The following is an 18496-nucleotide window of genomic DNA, read 5'->3' as shown; positions in this document are numbered from 1 at the left end:
CTGTCTTTTGACTTCAATTAAAGCAAAGGTATCAGATTTATATACTAATAATGAAGCTATGTGTTGTTATCAATTGAAATGCCTAAAAGATTTCTAAAAAAACACTATCAGAATCACTTGTTTAAACAAAATACAAACTAAGAAAAATATTGTTTTATCAAAGTTTGTTAATAGTACACCTTTATTTGCTCTTTCTTTTGAAATAAACAAACATGATAGTTTTAACTGTTTTCCATTTATTCCTAGTACTACTGATTCTATATTCTGAGTCTTTAAGTTTTATAAATAAGTTTTATGTTTTTGTAAATAAGATGTAGGTTTAAGTTAATTTTATTTCTCACTTAGATAAGAATAAATATAATCTAAAGTTATAAAAACTTTTAGTTTTTTATCACTTCAAAATTTAACTTAATTTAGTATTGACTTTTAGAAATTTTATGACTATAATTTTATAATAATTTAATTTTCAAAAGAATCAACATTTCTTCTTTGAGTTTTTGTTTCTGTTCGTTTCATTTATACTATTAGTACAAAGTTTAATTTAAAACCTAAACACAGTAGTCTATGACATTTTAAACGCTTTAATTAAAGAAGAAACTAAGTAAAAGTAACAAATGTGCAGCAAAAAAGTTAGAATGTTCGTTTTAATGTAGTTTTTGCATTTTTCATCGCTAAATATGCCATTTTAATTTCAAGTGTATTGTTATCATCAGAAAAATATACAAACAAATTGATTAATAATCTATAATTACATCAAGAAGGGTAGGTGTCAGGTTGCACAGATCAAAAGTCGTCACTTTTACTGGATGCCACTTTTGTACGACTGTCCATTATTTTGTTAGTCACAAACTTTCACAACTGGAACTTTTGAAAGCTTGTCACTTACTACGGTGAATTCTAACCTTTTCCAACTTTTTCTTTGACTATTAACGCTATATTCGTAGCCCGTAAACACTAGATATTAAAAGTCATTTTCATTGTCCTTTGAGTCTAAGGCTTAAACCCATGTTCTAATAAAAAAAATTAAGTCTAAGTTTATAACAGTTAAAAACTTTAAATTCAAACCATCTATTTTTCTCTAAAATCCCAACTATTTTTGTTTTGCTTATATTACAGTGTCTATTAGAAAAACCAGTATTTGTAACCAGTAAAGTTTTACCGTAAAAAGTAGTCCGGACTTAAATGTTTACTCTAATACAACACAGTTTAAAAAAGTGTCACTTATGAAAACATATAGACTCGTGCGAAAACATCACACCCGTAAAAAAACTCATTGTTACAATAGTAATGCAAAATTGGCACCTGCGGAAAATACATACTATTTAAAACTTTTGTAACTGTATAAAAATCAACTAGTGAACTAGCTAGTTCTACTTGTTCTATAAGTTTTTAAAATATACAATTAAAGCCTTAGATTTTGTTACAACTAAATATAATCTGAAATTTTGTATTTTTTAAAGCAAACAGTTTTACTTAAAGAAAGCTCAATAACTTAGTATTTTACTTGGTATTATTCGGTAAGGTTGAAGGACAGTTTATAAATAGATTATTTAAGTTGCATTGTTAAACAATTTTGTCAGCAGCAAGTTTATTCTTGAGAGAATAATCAATTCCCAGTTGGGAACGTAGAATTTCAAATAAGCTCTACTATTCACTATTAGGTTTCGGTGCTATGCACCTAACCATGTATAGAAAAGCTGCAAAAAAAGCTTGGGTAGCAAGAGATAACATAGTTTAAACTCAAGCAAATATAAAATGATATTACTAAACAAAAAAATACAAAAATAACTGAAATTTTATGATAAAGTTTAACAAGTATTATGATAACGTGTAGCTATTAGTTTTTCATTAGGATTATGGATACAAGGTTGTTTTAATGCAGAATAAAAACAAGTACCTATAATAAAAGTATACACAATTGTTTGCTAAGATAATTTTAATGTAATAATAATACGTGTAAAAATAGGTAAAAAGTGTGTAATTCAATTATTTACAAGGAAATTTATTGAAGTTTAGCATTTGAGATTGATGTTATGGGCTTTCTTTTATGTATATCAAAACAAGTTTTAAAGGTAGACATCAAAAAAAAAACATACTTAATGGTTATAAGTTTAAGATTAAATAAACATGACTAAATGTATAGACTTTTATTAAAAAATTATACTTCGGTTCATAACTTTTTTTATTGTTAATTTGATTTTTTTCCAGGATACGTAAGTTTAGAAGATTTTTAGAGAACTTTGTTAGTTGTTCAAATTTTACTGATAACTTTATATTGTTTGCTTTTACTGTGCAGTTTCTAAATACATTTTACAGTTTCTGTGCAACCCTTTGGTCAAACCAATGTTTTTTTTGCTTAGGAATAAATTTTAATGTCCGTAGATTATATTTTGAAAATTTTAGCCAGTAGTACAGAGTACAGACCACGGACGAAGCGTGGAGAGGGACACTAATGCAGGCGTGCTTTTCGAAAAATAAAGTATAGAATATATAATATTTACCCATTAATCCATACAAATTTTACCTAAATTATTAGCACTTGAGTACTTTTTTTACGTAACTTGAGGGGTTATTAAAAAAATAACAATAAGTTAAGAAAAAAATATAATAACGTGGTAAAACTTAAATATATAAGTCCATTAAAAATGAAAATTATTATAGAACTATTATATTTTTGCGATAAAACCATGAACTGAGAAAACAAAAATCGTGCAAATTTGGAATTTTGCTGAAAAGTTGATTTAGGCATATGCTATAAAAAAATATTTGATAAAAAAAATAAAAATAAAATAAATTAATATTATTTAAATCAGTTCAATAAGTATGTTAAAGAAATTAAATTTGAATAAAAAAGTTATTTTCGGAAAAAATAGGTGTTAAATAAAAAAATGCGAAAAAACGTTAAATTTTTAAAGGGGCCCCACTACAAAAGTAAAACCCCAATTCGATGAAAATTATTGTGAAAAGCAAAACAAAAGAACGTTCTTTAGAATAAAAAAAAGTTTCAAGTTAGCATTAAAGAAATTGAAAATAGTTGGTTTTAAAGTTTGGTTAAAAGAAAAATTACAAAAAAAGCCAAGTTCACGCTCGTGTACCGGCTTTGATGCAAAAGTTCATGAGTTTTTTTTTTTTAATTAATAAATTTTATAAGGATTAAGATTCGAAAAGTGAACAGTCTTGTTTGTGCATCGTGGTAGTATAACAGCTATAATTTATTTTTTACCAGGAAAAATGCTAACATTTTGTAAAAAATTCATCAATCTAAACCTATCCTATGATGTTAATGATTCAAGAAAAAAAAAACTTTCAAAAAAAAGTAATTGTTAACTGTTGATAAAATAAAATAAAAGAAAATTAGTAATTAAAATAATAAATATTAATTATAAATAAACAGTTAATACTATGTTAACCTCACTATACAAAAAGATTAGTTTAACTAAATCTTAGTAAACTTAAAACTTTTAGTAAAAGTTGTTTCTTATTTACTTAAAAAGTGAACAAATCAAAAAGCTTAGTTGGATCAACCAGTAGAGTTGAAAAGTTCATCAACTTATGTAGCAAATTAGTTTACTAGTTATTTTCACTTATATTTTAGAAATTTTCCTTAAGATTCTCAATTTTTATCAGTTAGTTTATGTTTATTTTTTGTAGTTATGTATTAAAAAACTAAATAGAATTGAAACATTTTATTGGTTGCTAAAGGACAAAAATTATAGTAAGTTTGAACTGAAGTTAAAAAGTTGTTTTTTTTATTAAAAAAGTATTTGATTATTAAAATCCACTGTTACAAATGCAGGGTCTCTAGATTCTGTTTTAAAAAATTTATATTAAAATTAAAATAATTCAAAGCTGAGTAATAATTAATTTTTAACAACTTGTAGGAAATAGATATATAATTATATATCAAATAGTTTTTATCTTATAAAATAATTTATTTTAAATTAGGTCATAAACTTTCAAACTGTTACTTATAAAAGTTGGGTTTCTAAAAACTGTGTATGATGTTAAAAAAGCTGTTGTCTAAAAGTTTAAATTAATTTATTTTAAATAAAGGAAAAATTATATTTTTGTACATTTTAAGAAATTTAGAAAAAAATATCTTTAAAATTTTCTTTTTTATCCACTTGTTTTGTATCAGAAACTTTTATAATACTGGTTATATCTCAGGGTCAGACATGGTATAATCAAGATGGCAGTTAAATACAGCTGTTTTAATTGTAAACACGCGCTTTAAAGCTCTATAGTAAATTGAGAGAAATTTGGAGAAATAAAAGAAAGTAAAGTGAAAAGTGAGTGGTACGCTGGAGCGCGCTCGAGTTATTCTCTTCATTTAAGAACTTTACAAATAGACGCAAAGTTTTAGCGCAAAAGTGAGAGAGCTAGAAGAAAAAAGAAATTTATATGCCAAAATCGTACGCTTGAGTAATTCACTTAATTTTAAAACTTTAATAATGCATGTTAATTTTTTAAGTTTTAACTAACTTTCACGTCTTGCCTTATATTTCTAAAGTCAAAATTTTTTTTTGTTCCTGCAAAAATTTTATTAAAGTGAAAAACTACATAAGTGTTTAATTTACAATTTACTTACTTATTTTAACAATTTTTTTTCTTATGAAAATTTTTATCGAAAATTTATTTGTTTATATACCTTAAATTTTTATTAAATGAAAAAAAATAAGGTCAGTTTAACTGGTTTGTTAAAGATTTAAGCTTAATTTACTTTTTTAAACTAAATTAAAAATATTTTCTGCTATAAGTTTTATAACAATCTAATTATGCTAAAGCTTTTGCAGTAAGAATATTCGCAGCTAAAAATGTTAACTTAGTGAAAAGATATTTTATTAGATAATAATGACTATGATATAAAGCAAAAACTGAAATTGTACATTTAAAGGAATTCATGTTAAACTACTTGAATTTGTTTCATAAAACAAAACTTTATTTAAGAGAAAAAAAATCTAAAAGGTTACTAGTATTACTTATTTCATTTATCTTTAAGTTTTAAACCATTTTCAATGTTTAATTTGTAAGTATAGTTAACTAAAAAGTAATTTATTTTTGTAAGTTGCTTATGTACTTCTAGGTTTATTCATTTAATTCAAGTTTCAAAGTTTGTGAAAAAATAAAAACTAGGATATATTGTAATTAAAAAAATTATACAAACCTTCGACACTACAAAATATTATACTAATACAAGCTATATACTCTACATACTTTTTTGATATATATATAAAGAGCTTGGATTAATTTTATATGTTTATTAATAAAAGAACAAGTGCATAACATAAGGGCAGTTTACAGCACTATGACTTAAACTAATTTGTATTGCAATAACTAGCAGTTATGGCAATTTAAAAAAAATCTATATTGGTAAATAAAGAAAATTGTTTAAAAAAAAGCTGAATTGAAGTAAAAATGTTTTGTTTAAAAACCTAAAATTTTAAATAAAAATTTTAAAAAATACAAAAGTTAATACGGAAATTTAAAATAACAATTTTAAGTATTAAAAAATACTTAATAAAAACTAAGAAAATGAGAAATTTTAAAGTTTGTTAGGCAAAAGAAATTTAGCATAATACTCATATGATAAAAAATTAGCGCGATTAACGGTTGGATTATTATTGAACTTATTATTGTTACTACAAAAAATGTAAAAAAGTACAAATAGTCTAAGAAATTTTAGCAATTAATGTACAAAACTTTGTAAATAAACAAATTTGAAATTTTTGAATAAAATACAGTCACAACAAATTTAAACAGTAGAATGCTTTAACAGTCACTCAAGTAAAAGTGTTTTTAAAATAGTTAATTGACTTTAAATGAAAAGCATTTTTTTTTTTGAAAAAAATTAACTACTTTTTAACACGCAAAAAATTTGTTGAAATTTTATATTACTTTGTTTGCTGCAAACATTGTCAAATTTGAAGGTTTAAATTTGCTGTACTCTTCGTTTGTCAAGATTTCATTGACATCTTGGCTTCTTGGTTTGTACAAACTAGACTTACCAACTTCTTCTATTAATGTATCTGAAAGTGGAAATTTGTCACAGCATAACTCCATTCTTTTGCAGGTTGATCTGAGAAAAATAGATTTTATTATAATTTTGGGTAATAATTGGCTTAAGAATGTAAAAAGTAATTGTAGGAATTTTTTATTACTAATGTTTGAATTGAACCTTTGAATGAAAAAGAGTAATTTATAAACCATACATTGAGTTATAATTTTGTACTTTACCAATATTATATTTATGATAAAAATATTCAACAAACAGATTAACACTATACTTTACTTTATCTAAAAAGACAACAACCTATATAATATTTAAATAATAAGCAAACGCCAAGCTTTTTAACCTTGTACAAATAGTTTTAATTAGAATAAAAAATTTAAAAACCTACCTAAACTAAAATTTGTTAAAAAAGTTCTAGTAACTTTTACTAGTGATATATATTATTGAATTTTACTGATAATATACCGATAAATTTAGCAAAAAAATGTTTCAATTCTTATTATGCATTTATTCTTCCCTTATATTTAAAATAAAAGAAAAAAAATTATATAAAACAAATCGTTGTAATACAAAATATTAATTTAATTGGATTACATTAAAAAAACAAGTTATTAATAGGGCCTTTATGTCTCCTATAGTAAAATATTTTTTTAAAAGTAAAAATCAAAATGATAAGGTTTGTTGAATAATAACAAAACAAAATTCAAAAATTTCTTGTTTCAAGGATCCGGGTACACAAAAAGACCTCTCGGTCATCGAGTTGCATACCCAACTTTAACTAAAATTAAATAATCTAAATAATGATTAAAAACTTTAAAGTTTAAATTACACATTAAAATTTCATTTCTATGAAATAATTAGTTTAAAATAAAAAGACATAAATCCAAATACATTAAATTTTTACTTACCTAATAATCATTAAGGAGTTTAACAAAATATGGCCCATATTAGTTTGTCTATTGTTTTTCGAGATATTCATCAAGGAAAAGTCTCGCTCGATTTGCGCGTTACTAAAAGGTATCGTTTGTAGTTTCATCATTAACTCCTTAAGTTCTTGGTATTCAACGCGAACACTGCTCCAAAAGTTAAGTTTGTTGATTTATCTGTTAAGAATAAACTGATAACTTTTTATGTACATAATCAATTGTAAGTGTACTCTTACAATAATAAATCATGTTTTTATTTTATCAGAACTTAGTTTTCGGTAGATTTATAATGTTTAGTAAATTACAAAACTTGTTTAACATTAACACTGAAAATTTTAATTTATATTTAAGTAGTAGGTTACTATTGTTATTTTCCTTTAGCTAACCGATACTTGTTTGATGACGTCCATGCAAACTTTTGTATTGAAGTGAGATAGTATCTCTGTGGTTTCCTTCAAACAATTTTTTAATTTTTGGATGTTCTAAAAACTTCTCAATATCCGGCATCCGTCTATTTAAGGCCTTTAAAAAATTATAAGTTTTAATGATATTTAAATAAGTTATTTTATTTTTTGAAGATATATTTAATACCAACTAACATCGTTTACAACTTCATACTGTGCCATAAATTCAAGATTTTGCAGCATTCTTTTTTCCAATTCAATTATAAACACTACAATAAAACTTTGAAAAATATTTTTTACCTGTATTAAAACAATTAATTATAAAAATGTTAGAATTATAGGAAAATTAGTTACAGATTAGAACCGTAGCGTGTCATTAACAGAAATTTTTTCACGTGTAATACACAACATTAAGTAAATTACTTAAGTAAAGTATGAGAATTTACTGAAAAAAAAAAACGATTATGTAAAAAATAAACACAGTTATTATAATAACTTGTATTTTGACTTAAAATTTTTTCAAGTAAATTAGAAACAATTTCAGAAATTATTCTCATTAAACAAATCCTATTTAAAAAAAATCAATTAAGTTTAGTTGTTAATAAACCCAATTGACTAAACAACGTGAATTTTAATTAGTTTAACCTCTGCCTTCTTACTAATGGATAAATTTGCATAAACTTCGTTTACTTCTACATGAAAGATAGGTTCTTCTAAAAGGTTAGCTACAAAAAAAATGTAAATTTTAGTAACTACAACTTAGTTTATATAGTAAAATAATAATTTAACAATTAATTTAATAAAAAAATAAAATATTGATAATAATTACTTATATCGTTTACTCTGTATAAAATCCAATCTAAATTTGAATCTACTAAATCTTTAACAAAATGTTAGTAATGTTTTGTTATAAGAACGTTATTGTACGTTTGTTTGCGTTACTAATTTAAAAATAATGTTTATTTACGCCAAAATGTTGTAGATATAAAATCAAACGAAACTTTATTGTTAATAGCCTAAAATTAAAAATTATTCTTAGTTGCCTTGTGATCTAAATTAAGCTTACTTGAATTTGGTTGGTAAATGAGGTCTTTTAGATGCTGTATAAGTTTTGTTATTGCTAATCCAAACTTAAAAGGTTCTACTTTACTTTTTTGTAGAAGAATATTAACAGAATTTACCTGATGAATAAAAATAATTAATTATTACACTGTAAAAATTTAGTCTTGCTTTACATTTAATACTTACAGCTAAACTTGGCATGACTACAAAATAAGTAATTAAAAATAAACATTTAAAATCAAATTAGAATGATTGAAATTAGTTATGTTATAGTGCTTAGGGTGTTAATTCATTATTAAGCAGATAATAGGTCTTAGAAACTAACTTTCTCTAAAATTTTGCCCATAAATTTAAAAACAAAATTTAATCTATTGCTATTTAGCATTTTTCGAATACTTTCAGCATGTAAATCGTTTCTTCTTCTTTCTGGCTAATATACAAACAAATGTTATAGGTAAGAATAAAAATTTCGATAACAAACATCATTATAGTTAATAAACACTAATACTTATAAAACAAGGCTCATTAACAAAGAAAGTTTTGTTTAAAAAGATATATATTCTTATTAAATCTATGTTAATTAATTTGTGCTTTTAAACATTTATTATATATCTTCTGATTATATATTTGATTTAATAAAATGTTACCTTAGTAAACATATGATTACTAAGTTTCAGGGCAGATTGAAATTTAAATTTATAGATATTTGTAAAAATATAATTGTAAAAATGCTAAATAATTTAAAACAGGATTGTTTTAAGTTTTATACTAATAATATTTCTAATTATTAAAGCGTCTTGAAGTTTATAGTAATAGTTTAATACCTACTTCATTAAAAAAAGCTTTGAGTACTTCCCAATTCAATAAAATTCTTTCAATGCATGGAAAGTGTGATATCCATCTAGTTTTGCTTAAGGCTTTAAATTTTAACGGAATTTTACCCGTCATACACACACCTAAATTTTCAAAGTCACTTCTTCTTGTGTTAGATAACTTGAAGTAGTTGAACGTTTTCTTAATAAGCTCCTCAACCTTATTTAATTTAAAAGTATACACACTTTTATTCAACAACAATGGTTTTTTTAATACAACATATTAAAATATAATAAAATATCATAAATAAATATAAAAAAACAACTTCGTAACTTGAATAAATGCAGCTTACTAAAATTCTCATTCAACAATTGAATTAATAATTTGTATAAAATAGTTTTAATACTTACTTCATTAGGTATTGTAGCTTTGGTTGCATTTAAACATGCATTTTGCAAAGCATGATTTGTACAGGATATTGTTATAAGCCTGGGATTATCTTTTTTCAGAATTTGTCCTACTCCATTCTTAACTCCTGTCATGGAAGCAGCTCCGTCTGTACCTAAAAATATATTTACTAAGTTAAAAAAAAAAAATATATTTTTCTTAAATTATAAGACCAGTTTGTGCTTAAATTTATACTTTTCTTAAACAATTGAATAAAATCAAATTAAGTTTATTAATAAAGATAGATCATTGTAAGATATTAAAACTAGTTTATAAAAGTTAGCAAGAATAAACAGAGAATAGCTGAAATAAACAAAAATTAACTTACTATTAATATCTAAATTTAAAATTAAAAACACGTTAGTAGTACATATTTAATAAATACATAACTAGAATACAAAAATGAAAAAAACAGTAACAGTTCATATATACTTACATATTGAAACTACATTTTTTAACTGAACATTATACATCTTTAAGACTCTTTTGAATGCGTTAGCAATAGATAACGCTGATTTGTCTCTTCCAAGGTCTTCGAGGTGTAAAAATGTAGATACTGAAGTTTTCTTTATTTTGCTTAGATAACAAATACTAACACCTGTGATTCAAACATAAAGCTTTCTAATTCTTTTTGTTATAAGTTTAATAAATGTAAAATTTTGAATGAAAAGAACTTATAATCTGTATACTTTGGAATAAAAAAAAATATAAATATTTTAAAATTATCTGTTGGTAACTACTACTCATGCTTTTTTAATTAGATATCTAAGAAAGTTAAAAAATACCAAATATAGTCGAACTTTTAAGTACATAAAATCTGTGAAATTAAAGGACTACCACTTTGTTCTAGTTAAACAACTGAAGGTAGTAGAACAAAAGTTTAAGAAAGTATAGCTTTAATTGTAATTACAACCGCTGTATATAAAAGGAAAACTGTTATAATTATTTGAACATAAACTGCTTCCGGTTAACCACTCGGTATTTTTAAATTTTTTTCCAGGTTTTCTAAATTTCTTCCACGTTTTTAAAATTACACATATTAAGGTTTGTTTAAAGTTTATAGTTAAGTTTAATGTTAAAACTGTATTAAAGAGTATAAAAGCATGGAAAGGTACACTAAAGCTGCTTTATAAATGGTTCATTAATAAAAAAAAATTGATGATGACAAAAAACTTTGAAAAATAGGGTATAATTTTCTATTCAAATCCAAATTTTATTACTATACAAGTAAAAATTATTGAAAATATCAGGTTTTTCAACGTCTTTTAAAGATTTATGTACAAAATTTAAGGTATTTTTATGCCTAAAATTTTAACTCCATGTTTTTCCTGGTTTCTAGGTGAAGTGGCAACCCTGCTCGTTAAAGCAACAAATTGCTAATTTATTCATTATTTTCTTTATTAATTAAAATTTTTGCTGTTTAATAATTATTATAATAATTAAATCATTCTCCTTATTAGAAAAATAAAATCAACAATATTTTGACATATTTCTTAAACTATTAAATAAAAGTCAACACAAAAATCTGATATATGTTAGAAATGAAACTGACTTAGTTTACTAGAACGAGTTTACTGTATAATTATTAAAAAAAATCACAGTAATTCTAACTTTAATTTTATGTAAATTTTAATTTATTAACCTATTAAATTCTGAAAAATAAAAACTTTTTCCTTTAACTGTCATTAAACCTACTTACATCTGAGTAATCTAACAATGTCCAACTCATTGCATAACAAAATATTTTCTTTTACAGCTAACGTGTTACAAGAATTAATCTATATTAAAAAAATAAAACAAAGAACAATGTGTTTAAAGCTTATTTCATGTTTGAAATTTAAATTTAATAAGCTTTTTGTATTAAAATATTTTTATATTCAACAGAATGTATGTAAGTAAATAACAAATTTAAACTTAATTAAATTAACAAAGCTTAAAAGTAATTTTCTTACCTAGAAAACTTTGTCCAGCAGTATCTGTACTCTCATCCAGATAGAAAGAACAATGCTTCACCATAAAATCAGTTATGATTAGTCTTCTGCAAATTGGTGCGAGAGTATTGCACAGAATCATTTTTGCTTTCCTCCTTTTAAGTGTTGCTGATTCTTGAGCTGTCCCAAGTGTCTTCATGACATCTATCTGGTGTTCGCCTGCTAGCAAGTTCCCGTGAAGAGCTTGTTGTAATGCTAACCGGACTTCTGTCTGGCGTACGTTTTCTTTAAGGAAATTGTTGAATTGCTGTTTAAAAGATTTTTCCATCCTAAACTGATTTATTGAGTTGTGGTTATTTGTGACTGGAGATGCGCGTTTATGTCGGTCAGAATAAGAATGAACTTTTAAGTTGCTCTTTTTTGCTTGTAGTTCTACATTGCACCACTTGCAATAAGCTTTAGTTTCACAATTTGTTGGAGCAATCCAATCTAATAAGTAAAACAGCATTACACATAGTTGACATAACAGATATAACTAATAAAACATTAAACACTATTTATATTTGTTTATAAATAAGTTGTGTATCTAATATTTATTTTATTAATAAGTGAACAATTGAGATTTCAATGATTTAACAAAAACGTTTCACAATAAACTAAACAGTTTAATAGATGTAATAGTGTTGCCTTGTATTTTCAAATTTTTTTCAAAGTATTCCAAAATTCTTACATAATTTTAAAAGTTCACAATTTTAATCTTTATTTGGTCGAAAATTAGGTTCAAAGTAAGATACTGTGTTAAATAGTATGACAACATTAAAAAGATACTTTAAACTTACAATAAATGTGTTGGTAGATAAAATATTTTTAGATGAAGAAAAAAAATATTATTTATATTATAAATTTTTGTGTCAAATCGAAAATTTAACTACTGACAATGCTTAAAATGTTAAAATTTCCAGGTTTTTTTTTAATTTGAAGTTTTTCCGATTTTTTTTCAAAAATACAAACATTCCTGGTTTTTTTTTTGGGTTAATTTGACAAATTATAGGCTTCCAGGTAAAGTGGCTAGCCTGATGTAAGCATCACAGTTCAACTTGAGCTAATTAAGTATGTTTTTACTTTTAAAACGTGCTTTTTAAAGTTTTGTTTCACTACAAGATCAATAAATAACAATTTTTTTTTAATTTATTTATTCTCAATTAATAAAAGCTTTAGTTAAATCTATCTTATAAATCTAAGCTTACAAATGAGATAATAAATTTGCTTATAATAAAATTGTTATTTATATCACAACTTTTATCAAAAGTTTATATATAAATTTAATCAATGCAGTGAAATAACTCTTTTTTGAAATAAAAAAACTAAGTAGATCTGTCTAGTAATTAAATCAGTCAAAGCTAATCTTCTTAGCATTTATAAAATAGTAAATAAAAATTTTCTTTTTGTATTTGAAAGCAATATACTAAAAAATTTCATAAAGAATTCTTGATATTACCACAAACCATTTGTCAGAAAAATGTTTTTAATATTCAAATAAATGTATTTTATGACAAAAAATAAATTTTTTTTTTTGTTTAACAAACAAAAATCATGATAATTTGTAAGGTGTAAAACCAAAAAATTGTTGTAAATAAATAATTTGCCCAGCTCACCGCCTTATGGCCTCTATGAACCATTTTACTTAAATAATAAAATTAGAAATTCAATTTTTGTCTATGAAGCGAACTTTGTTTTATACTAACAAATTTTGGTTTTAATTTTATAATAAAATTAACAGTTTAATTTGTGTGTTGTTATTATAAAATGTATTTTAAGTATATTTATTTAAATAAAGTAGTCAAAGGTTAGTACTAAAGTAAAAAAAATGTCATGCTAAAGTATTGTTAATTATTAAATTATTAAAACAAAATGTTAATTTTTAGGTAAAAAGTGAATTGGAATTTTTGACTTTAGATGATAAAATTTTTTGTGCATTATTGAAATAAAATTACAAAAAATACTTTAAAAACTATTTAAAAATTTTTTTTTTCAAAAATTACAATGCAAAAATTAATTTAATTCTATAAAAACATGAGAACTTTCCTTTATAATATTTAATAAAAAAGCTCAGTATTAAAAAAAAATTGTTGTTGAATTCAAAATTGAAATACTCAAATGTGTATTCTTAAATACTACAAATTGTTAGAGATAAAAAAACCTTTTAACTCATAAACAGATTCCCAAGATTTCTGGTACCTCATCTTTTTAGGTGGTGGAAAATCTAAAGTTGGTAAATCTTCTTGGTCTGGAATTTCATCTAAAATAATTTCAACGGTTGTTACCTACGAAAATGTAACTGCTAAAGTAATGTGTTAGTGTGTAACTTAATAACTATTTGTAAATCCAAGAAAAAGAAAAACCATTAGAGACTTACCTTAACTACTACAGAATAGCATGGTTGCCACAAGTCAAGCTGAGAAATTTTTCCTGACTTTTCCTGACTTTTTCCTGACATTTTACTAAAGTTTTCCTGACTTTTTTCAAGATTTTTCTGACTTTTTACTATAATTTTACTAAAAAAGGCATTGAAAATTAAGTAATTTTGTAAAATTTAAGGAAAATTTTGCAATTTTAGTCTGACTTTAAAGAATTTTTAATTAATTTTTCACTAATCGAAGGCATTGAAATAAAAGGAAATAAATAAATTTGAACTGACAATATCTGAGGTTTTTATAAATTTTTTTCCTGACTTTTTCCTGAATTTTTTCAAAAACCCCCCATTTTGACCTGAATTTTCCTGACTTTTGTCATTTTTCTTAGTTTTTCCTGATTTCCTGAATTTTCCTGACTATGTGGCAACCCTGAGAATAGCCACTTGATTTTTATTTAAATTTTTTACATGATTTCAAAAAATCTTCAAAAATACACATTTTAGAGTCTAGCTTTAGTTTAAAGTTAAATTTATTGTAATAAACTGTTTGGAATAGTACAAGGTTGCCACTCATGTTTATAAATTTTTCCTGGTTTTTCAAATCTCTACAAGGCTTTTAAAATTACATGTATTTTGGTTTATTTTCAGTTTAAAGTTATGTCTAATATAAAAAACTGTGTTAGATAATAAAAAAACATGGTATATGTACTATAAAGTTAATTAAAATGTGTATTATAACTAAAAAATTTTAATTGAAATCTTATTTATATGATAGTTTTTTTGTGTCAAGTTAAAATTGTACTACTTAACATGCTGAAATTGTTAAAAACTGAATGTTTTTCTAAGTCTTTGGTTAAAAATTTCTCAAATTCCAGGTTTTTTTTGCCTTAGTTGTTAAGTATCAGGTTTCCAGGTAAAAACAGATTTCCAGGTAAAGTGGCAACCCTGATAGCATAAGCCATTGAAAAATACTTAAGTTTATTGAAATGCGTTTTATGAAAAAAAGTTTTTTTTGCTGATAAAAAAAAACTTATTTATATGATAGATTTTTGAATCAAGTTAAATTTTATTACCGAACTATGTAAACTTGTTAAGAATTTCAGGTTTTTTAGGTTTATTGTTTAAAAATGTAGGTTTTTTTTAAATTATATCTAATTTCAGCTTTGCTAAGGTTTTAATTGCCTTAATTGTCAAAGTACAGAATTTTTAATTTCTAGGTAAAATAGCAACCCTATAGTTATTATCCACTCTTTAAACAATTTCCTGTCTTTTTAGTACAATTTTCCTGACTTTTCTAAATCAAATTACCAATTAAAACAAATAATATAATACACATTCAAACACTTGGAATTAATAAAGCCTTCAATTTTATATTTCAGTTTATCAATATTTATAAAATTAGTAGAAAATATTTTACCCTTATTTATGTAAAAAATATTAAAAAACAACTATTCTACAATAAACTATAAATAATTAAAATTAACCATGAAGTTCACCTCTTTTATAATTTATTTTAAAAATTTAAACAATTTTGAAAAAATTATAATGAGGTAAATTATTTACATAAACTTATTACCCAAAACACTAAACCTAGTGTTTAATTAGAATGAAATTATTTATTTACTTAAACAAAAAACAATTCAATTCTAACATATGCTAGATAAACAAACTTATGTGTATTATCATTGTTTTACTAAAAAATGCTACAGATTATCAAACTGCTTACAAAAACTGTTTGTTCTAGTAGGATAGTTTAAAAAAATTTTAATAGAAACATTTTGCAGTTTTATAAAGGATATTCATTTAATTTTACCAGATGAAGGCATTAAGTAATTTTGTAAAATTCTTGGAAATAATTTTAATCACACTTTGAAGAATTTAAATTAATTTTTTACCATTCAAAGACTTGTTTTTGAATATAAGGAATTCAGTGAATTTAAACTGACAAAATCTGGTATTTTTTAATATTTAGTCAAACTTCCTGACTGTTTAAAAAAAAAACCTTACTATTCTTGTTATTTATCTTTTTTTTCTGCTTTTCCTGAGTTTTTTGACTTTTCCTGACCTTGTTTAAACTCTGCTTAATTTACAAAACTAGTTTTAAAAACCTTGAGTTGTACACTAAAACTTTCAAGTATAATATTTTTTTTAGATAAACTACCTAAATATAATAAAAAAAGACTCAATAAATTTGTCACATTAAAAATTTTAAATAGATTTAATCTAAGCAAATAGTAGTTTCAACTTTGTAAACAAAAATAATAAATTATATTCAAATTACTTTTAAGTGAAATCTATGTCTTAATAAAATAATTTATAATGAATCTTAAAAAATTATAATAATCAAACTTTATTTTTAAGTTTAAAAATTCAAATAATTTGATAAAAGTAGGATATAAGAAAAAATAATTTGTCTATTGTATCTAATTTTTGGAAAAAAAAAATCAAATAATAAATTAATTTAACATCGATTAGTTACAAAGCTACAATGTTTTTAGTTTATTAACCATTTAAATAAGTGGAAGATACTTTTCTTTAATTTTTCTAACCAAACATTACCTACTACTACAAGGTTAAAAGGTAGTTATGATTAAATTAACAATAAAGTGAATAAAATTAACCTTATGAAAATAAAAAACATAAACTTACATTTAAGGCATTCATACTTATAAAAACAATATGCTTTTAAATATGTTGGTGTAATTGAATATATGAAACTTTTATGTTCTCAACTTGTAAAATACAGCTTTTGCTTTCATAAGAAATTTTAATTCTATTGCCATGCTTTTTATTTTTTATTCTACTGCGGGGATTTTGTGCTCTGCGATTTAGCATCAGGGTCAGGGTTGCCTGACACTCAAGGTTCTTATTACACTTAGGATAACTCAGAATATATTGAAGTTTTTGAAAATATCACATTTTTATTAATTTATTTTAATGAACATTTTAATTTTTTAACTCTAAACTTTTTCATTTGATCTAAAAAAGGTTTTAGATGTTTTTTTTTTAATTTGTCTTAATTTATATAAGTTTTTTGACAAATTATAGTTTAATAAGTTTATAAACAGAATCATTGTAAATATTTTGATTTACTTGTTTACCCTGTATATCGAAAGCTAAATCTGACTAAACTTTATTTATTTTTTGGTTTTAAAAGTTTATATACAATTTAAATAAAACACTTTGTATAAAATAATAATTGAATTTTTAAAGTAATTAAATATCTACAAAACTTCACTTTCTTTTATTTTTTTTTTATTTGCAATTAGTGAACTATTAAAATTTTTTTGCTACATTTGTTAATTCTGTCTATTTGCAAACAAATCTGACTAAACTCTGCCTTTTATTTTTTATTTGTACTGAGAACTGTTTTGATTTTTGAAAATTATTACGTGTTTTAAATACAAATTTTTGTTATTAAGTGTTATTACCATTAGTTTGTTGTATAATTTTTTTCGCTAAGCCTGACTAAACTTTATATTTTATTTTCCTATTTATCTTAAAAATTCATAGCTGTTTTATACAAATATTATCTTTTTGAGGTTATTAATAACTTTGGTAATGTTTTCTTAGTTACATGCAAAGTATTTTGTTTTATTATAAAACTTGTTGTTTATTAGTAATTAGGTAAGTATTATTTTTATGTTAGTTAGTTTATATTTGTGCAAGTACAAAAAAATAAAATCGAATTCTAATTAAAATAAATTAGCTATAGTTGTTTAAATAATACTAAACTTTGAAATAAATAAGTATTTTTTAACAATAATTTAGAATATTTTATATAGTAAAATTATTTTAATTGTAGTACTTAAAATAAGGTTTTTAAATAGCTTAAGACAAAACTTTTAAATCAGCGGATTTTTTGGAAATTAGTAAATTTTGCGCACTACGCTACTCCACTGGTACATACATAATACATTTCGCTATTATTTGATACCATTTTGCAGGAGCGTGTTTTGACTTGTTTCCTGTGAACCCCAGAAAAAAAAAGATTCTAAGAATATCACTAAAAACGTTGTTTGATGACTTTATTTTGGTTATTTGATAAACTTTGAATAATGAATGTTGAATTTGTAACAAAGAAAGATTAAAAAGTTTCCTTAACAAAAAATGCTCGCTTTTGCCCAGCTGAACTAGATTTTAAATAAGAATTTTATTGTGACGTCATAAAAGGTAAAAATTTTATAGTAGCATTTTTTTTCTAGGAAACTTTTTACTAAGATGCTCTTAGTTTCCATTATAAATTGTTACTTAGTGCAAATAACTTTTGACTAAGTATTGTTTTTGAACTAGTAAGTACGATTTTACTTAGAAATTATCTAATATAATCACTAAAGTTTTATTTTACTGAGTTAATTTTATATAATAATGTTTTGTGAAGCTTTTGTGTTATGTTGTTATATAACAATGTTGTATTTGTGCTTCAACATTTATAAAGTTTGCTTATGTGTCAACCAACTGGGTTTAAACCTTGAAAAGTTCAATTCAGA

At 23.4% G+C, this 18496-nt stretch overlaps 1 protein-coding gene across 1 annotated transcript; it reads right to left on the bottom strand.

The window, feature by feature from the left end:
* Positions 1 to 8424: 8424 nt before the first annotated feature.
* Positions 8425 to 14180, bottom strand: LOC145833350 (uncharacterized). The gene is made up of 6 exons (XM_082940531.1): positions 14010 to 14180; positions 13794 to 13917; positions 11615 to 12082; positions 9626 to 9777; positions 9359 to 9434; positions 8425 to 8521 (listed from the first exon to the last, which is right to left on the bottom strand). The coding sequence occupies exons 1-6, from the start codon at positions 14088 to 14090 to the stop codon at positions 8508 to 8510; spliced, it is 915 nt and encodes a 304-aa protein (XP_082796657.1). The 5' UTR covers positions 14091 to 14180; the 3' UTR covers positions 8425 to 8507.
* Positions 14181 to 18496: the final 4316 nt, after the last annotated feature.

Source organism: Thalia democratica, chromosome 4, assembly GCF_965202585.1.
Source record: "Thalia democratica chromosome 4, ktThaDemo2.hap1.1, whole genome shotgun sequence".
Lineage (NCBI taxonomy): Eukaryota > Metazoa > Chordata > Thaliacea > Salpida > Salpidae > Thalia > Thalia democratica.
Note: the sequence above shows the minus strand (reverse complement) of the source record. Positions and strands in the feature narration are given on the sequence as shown.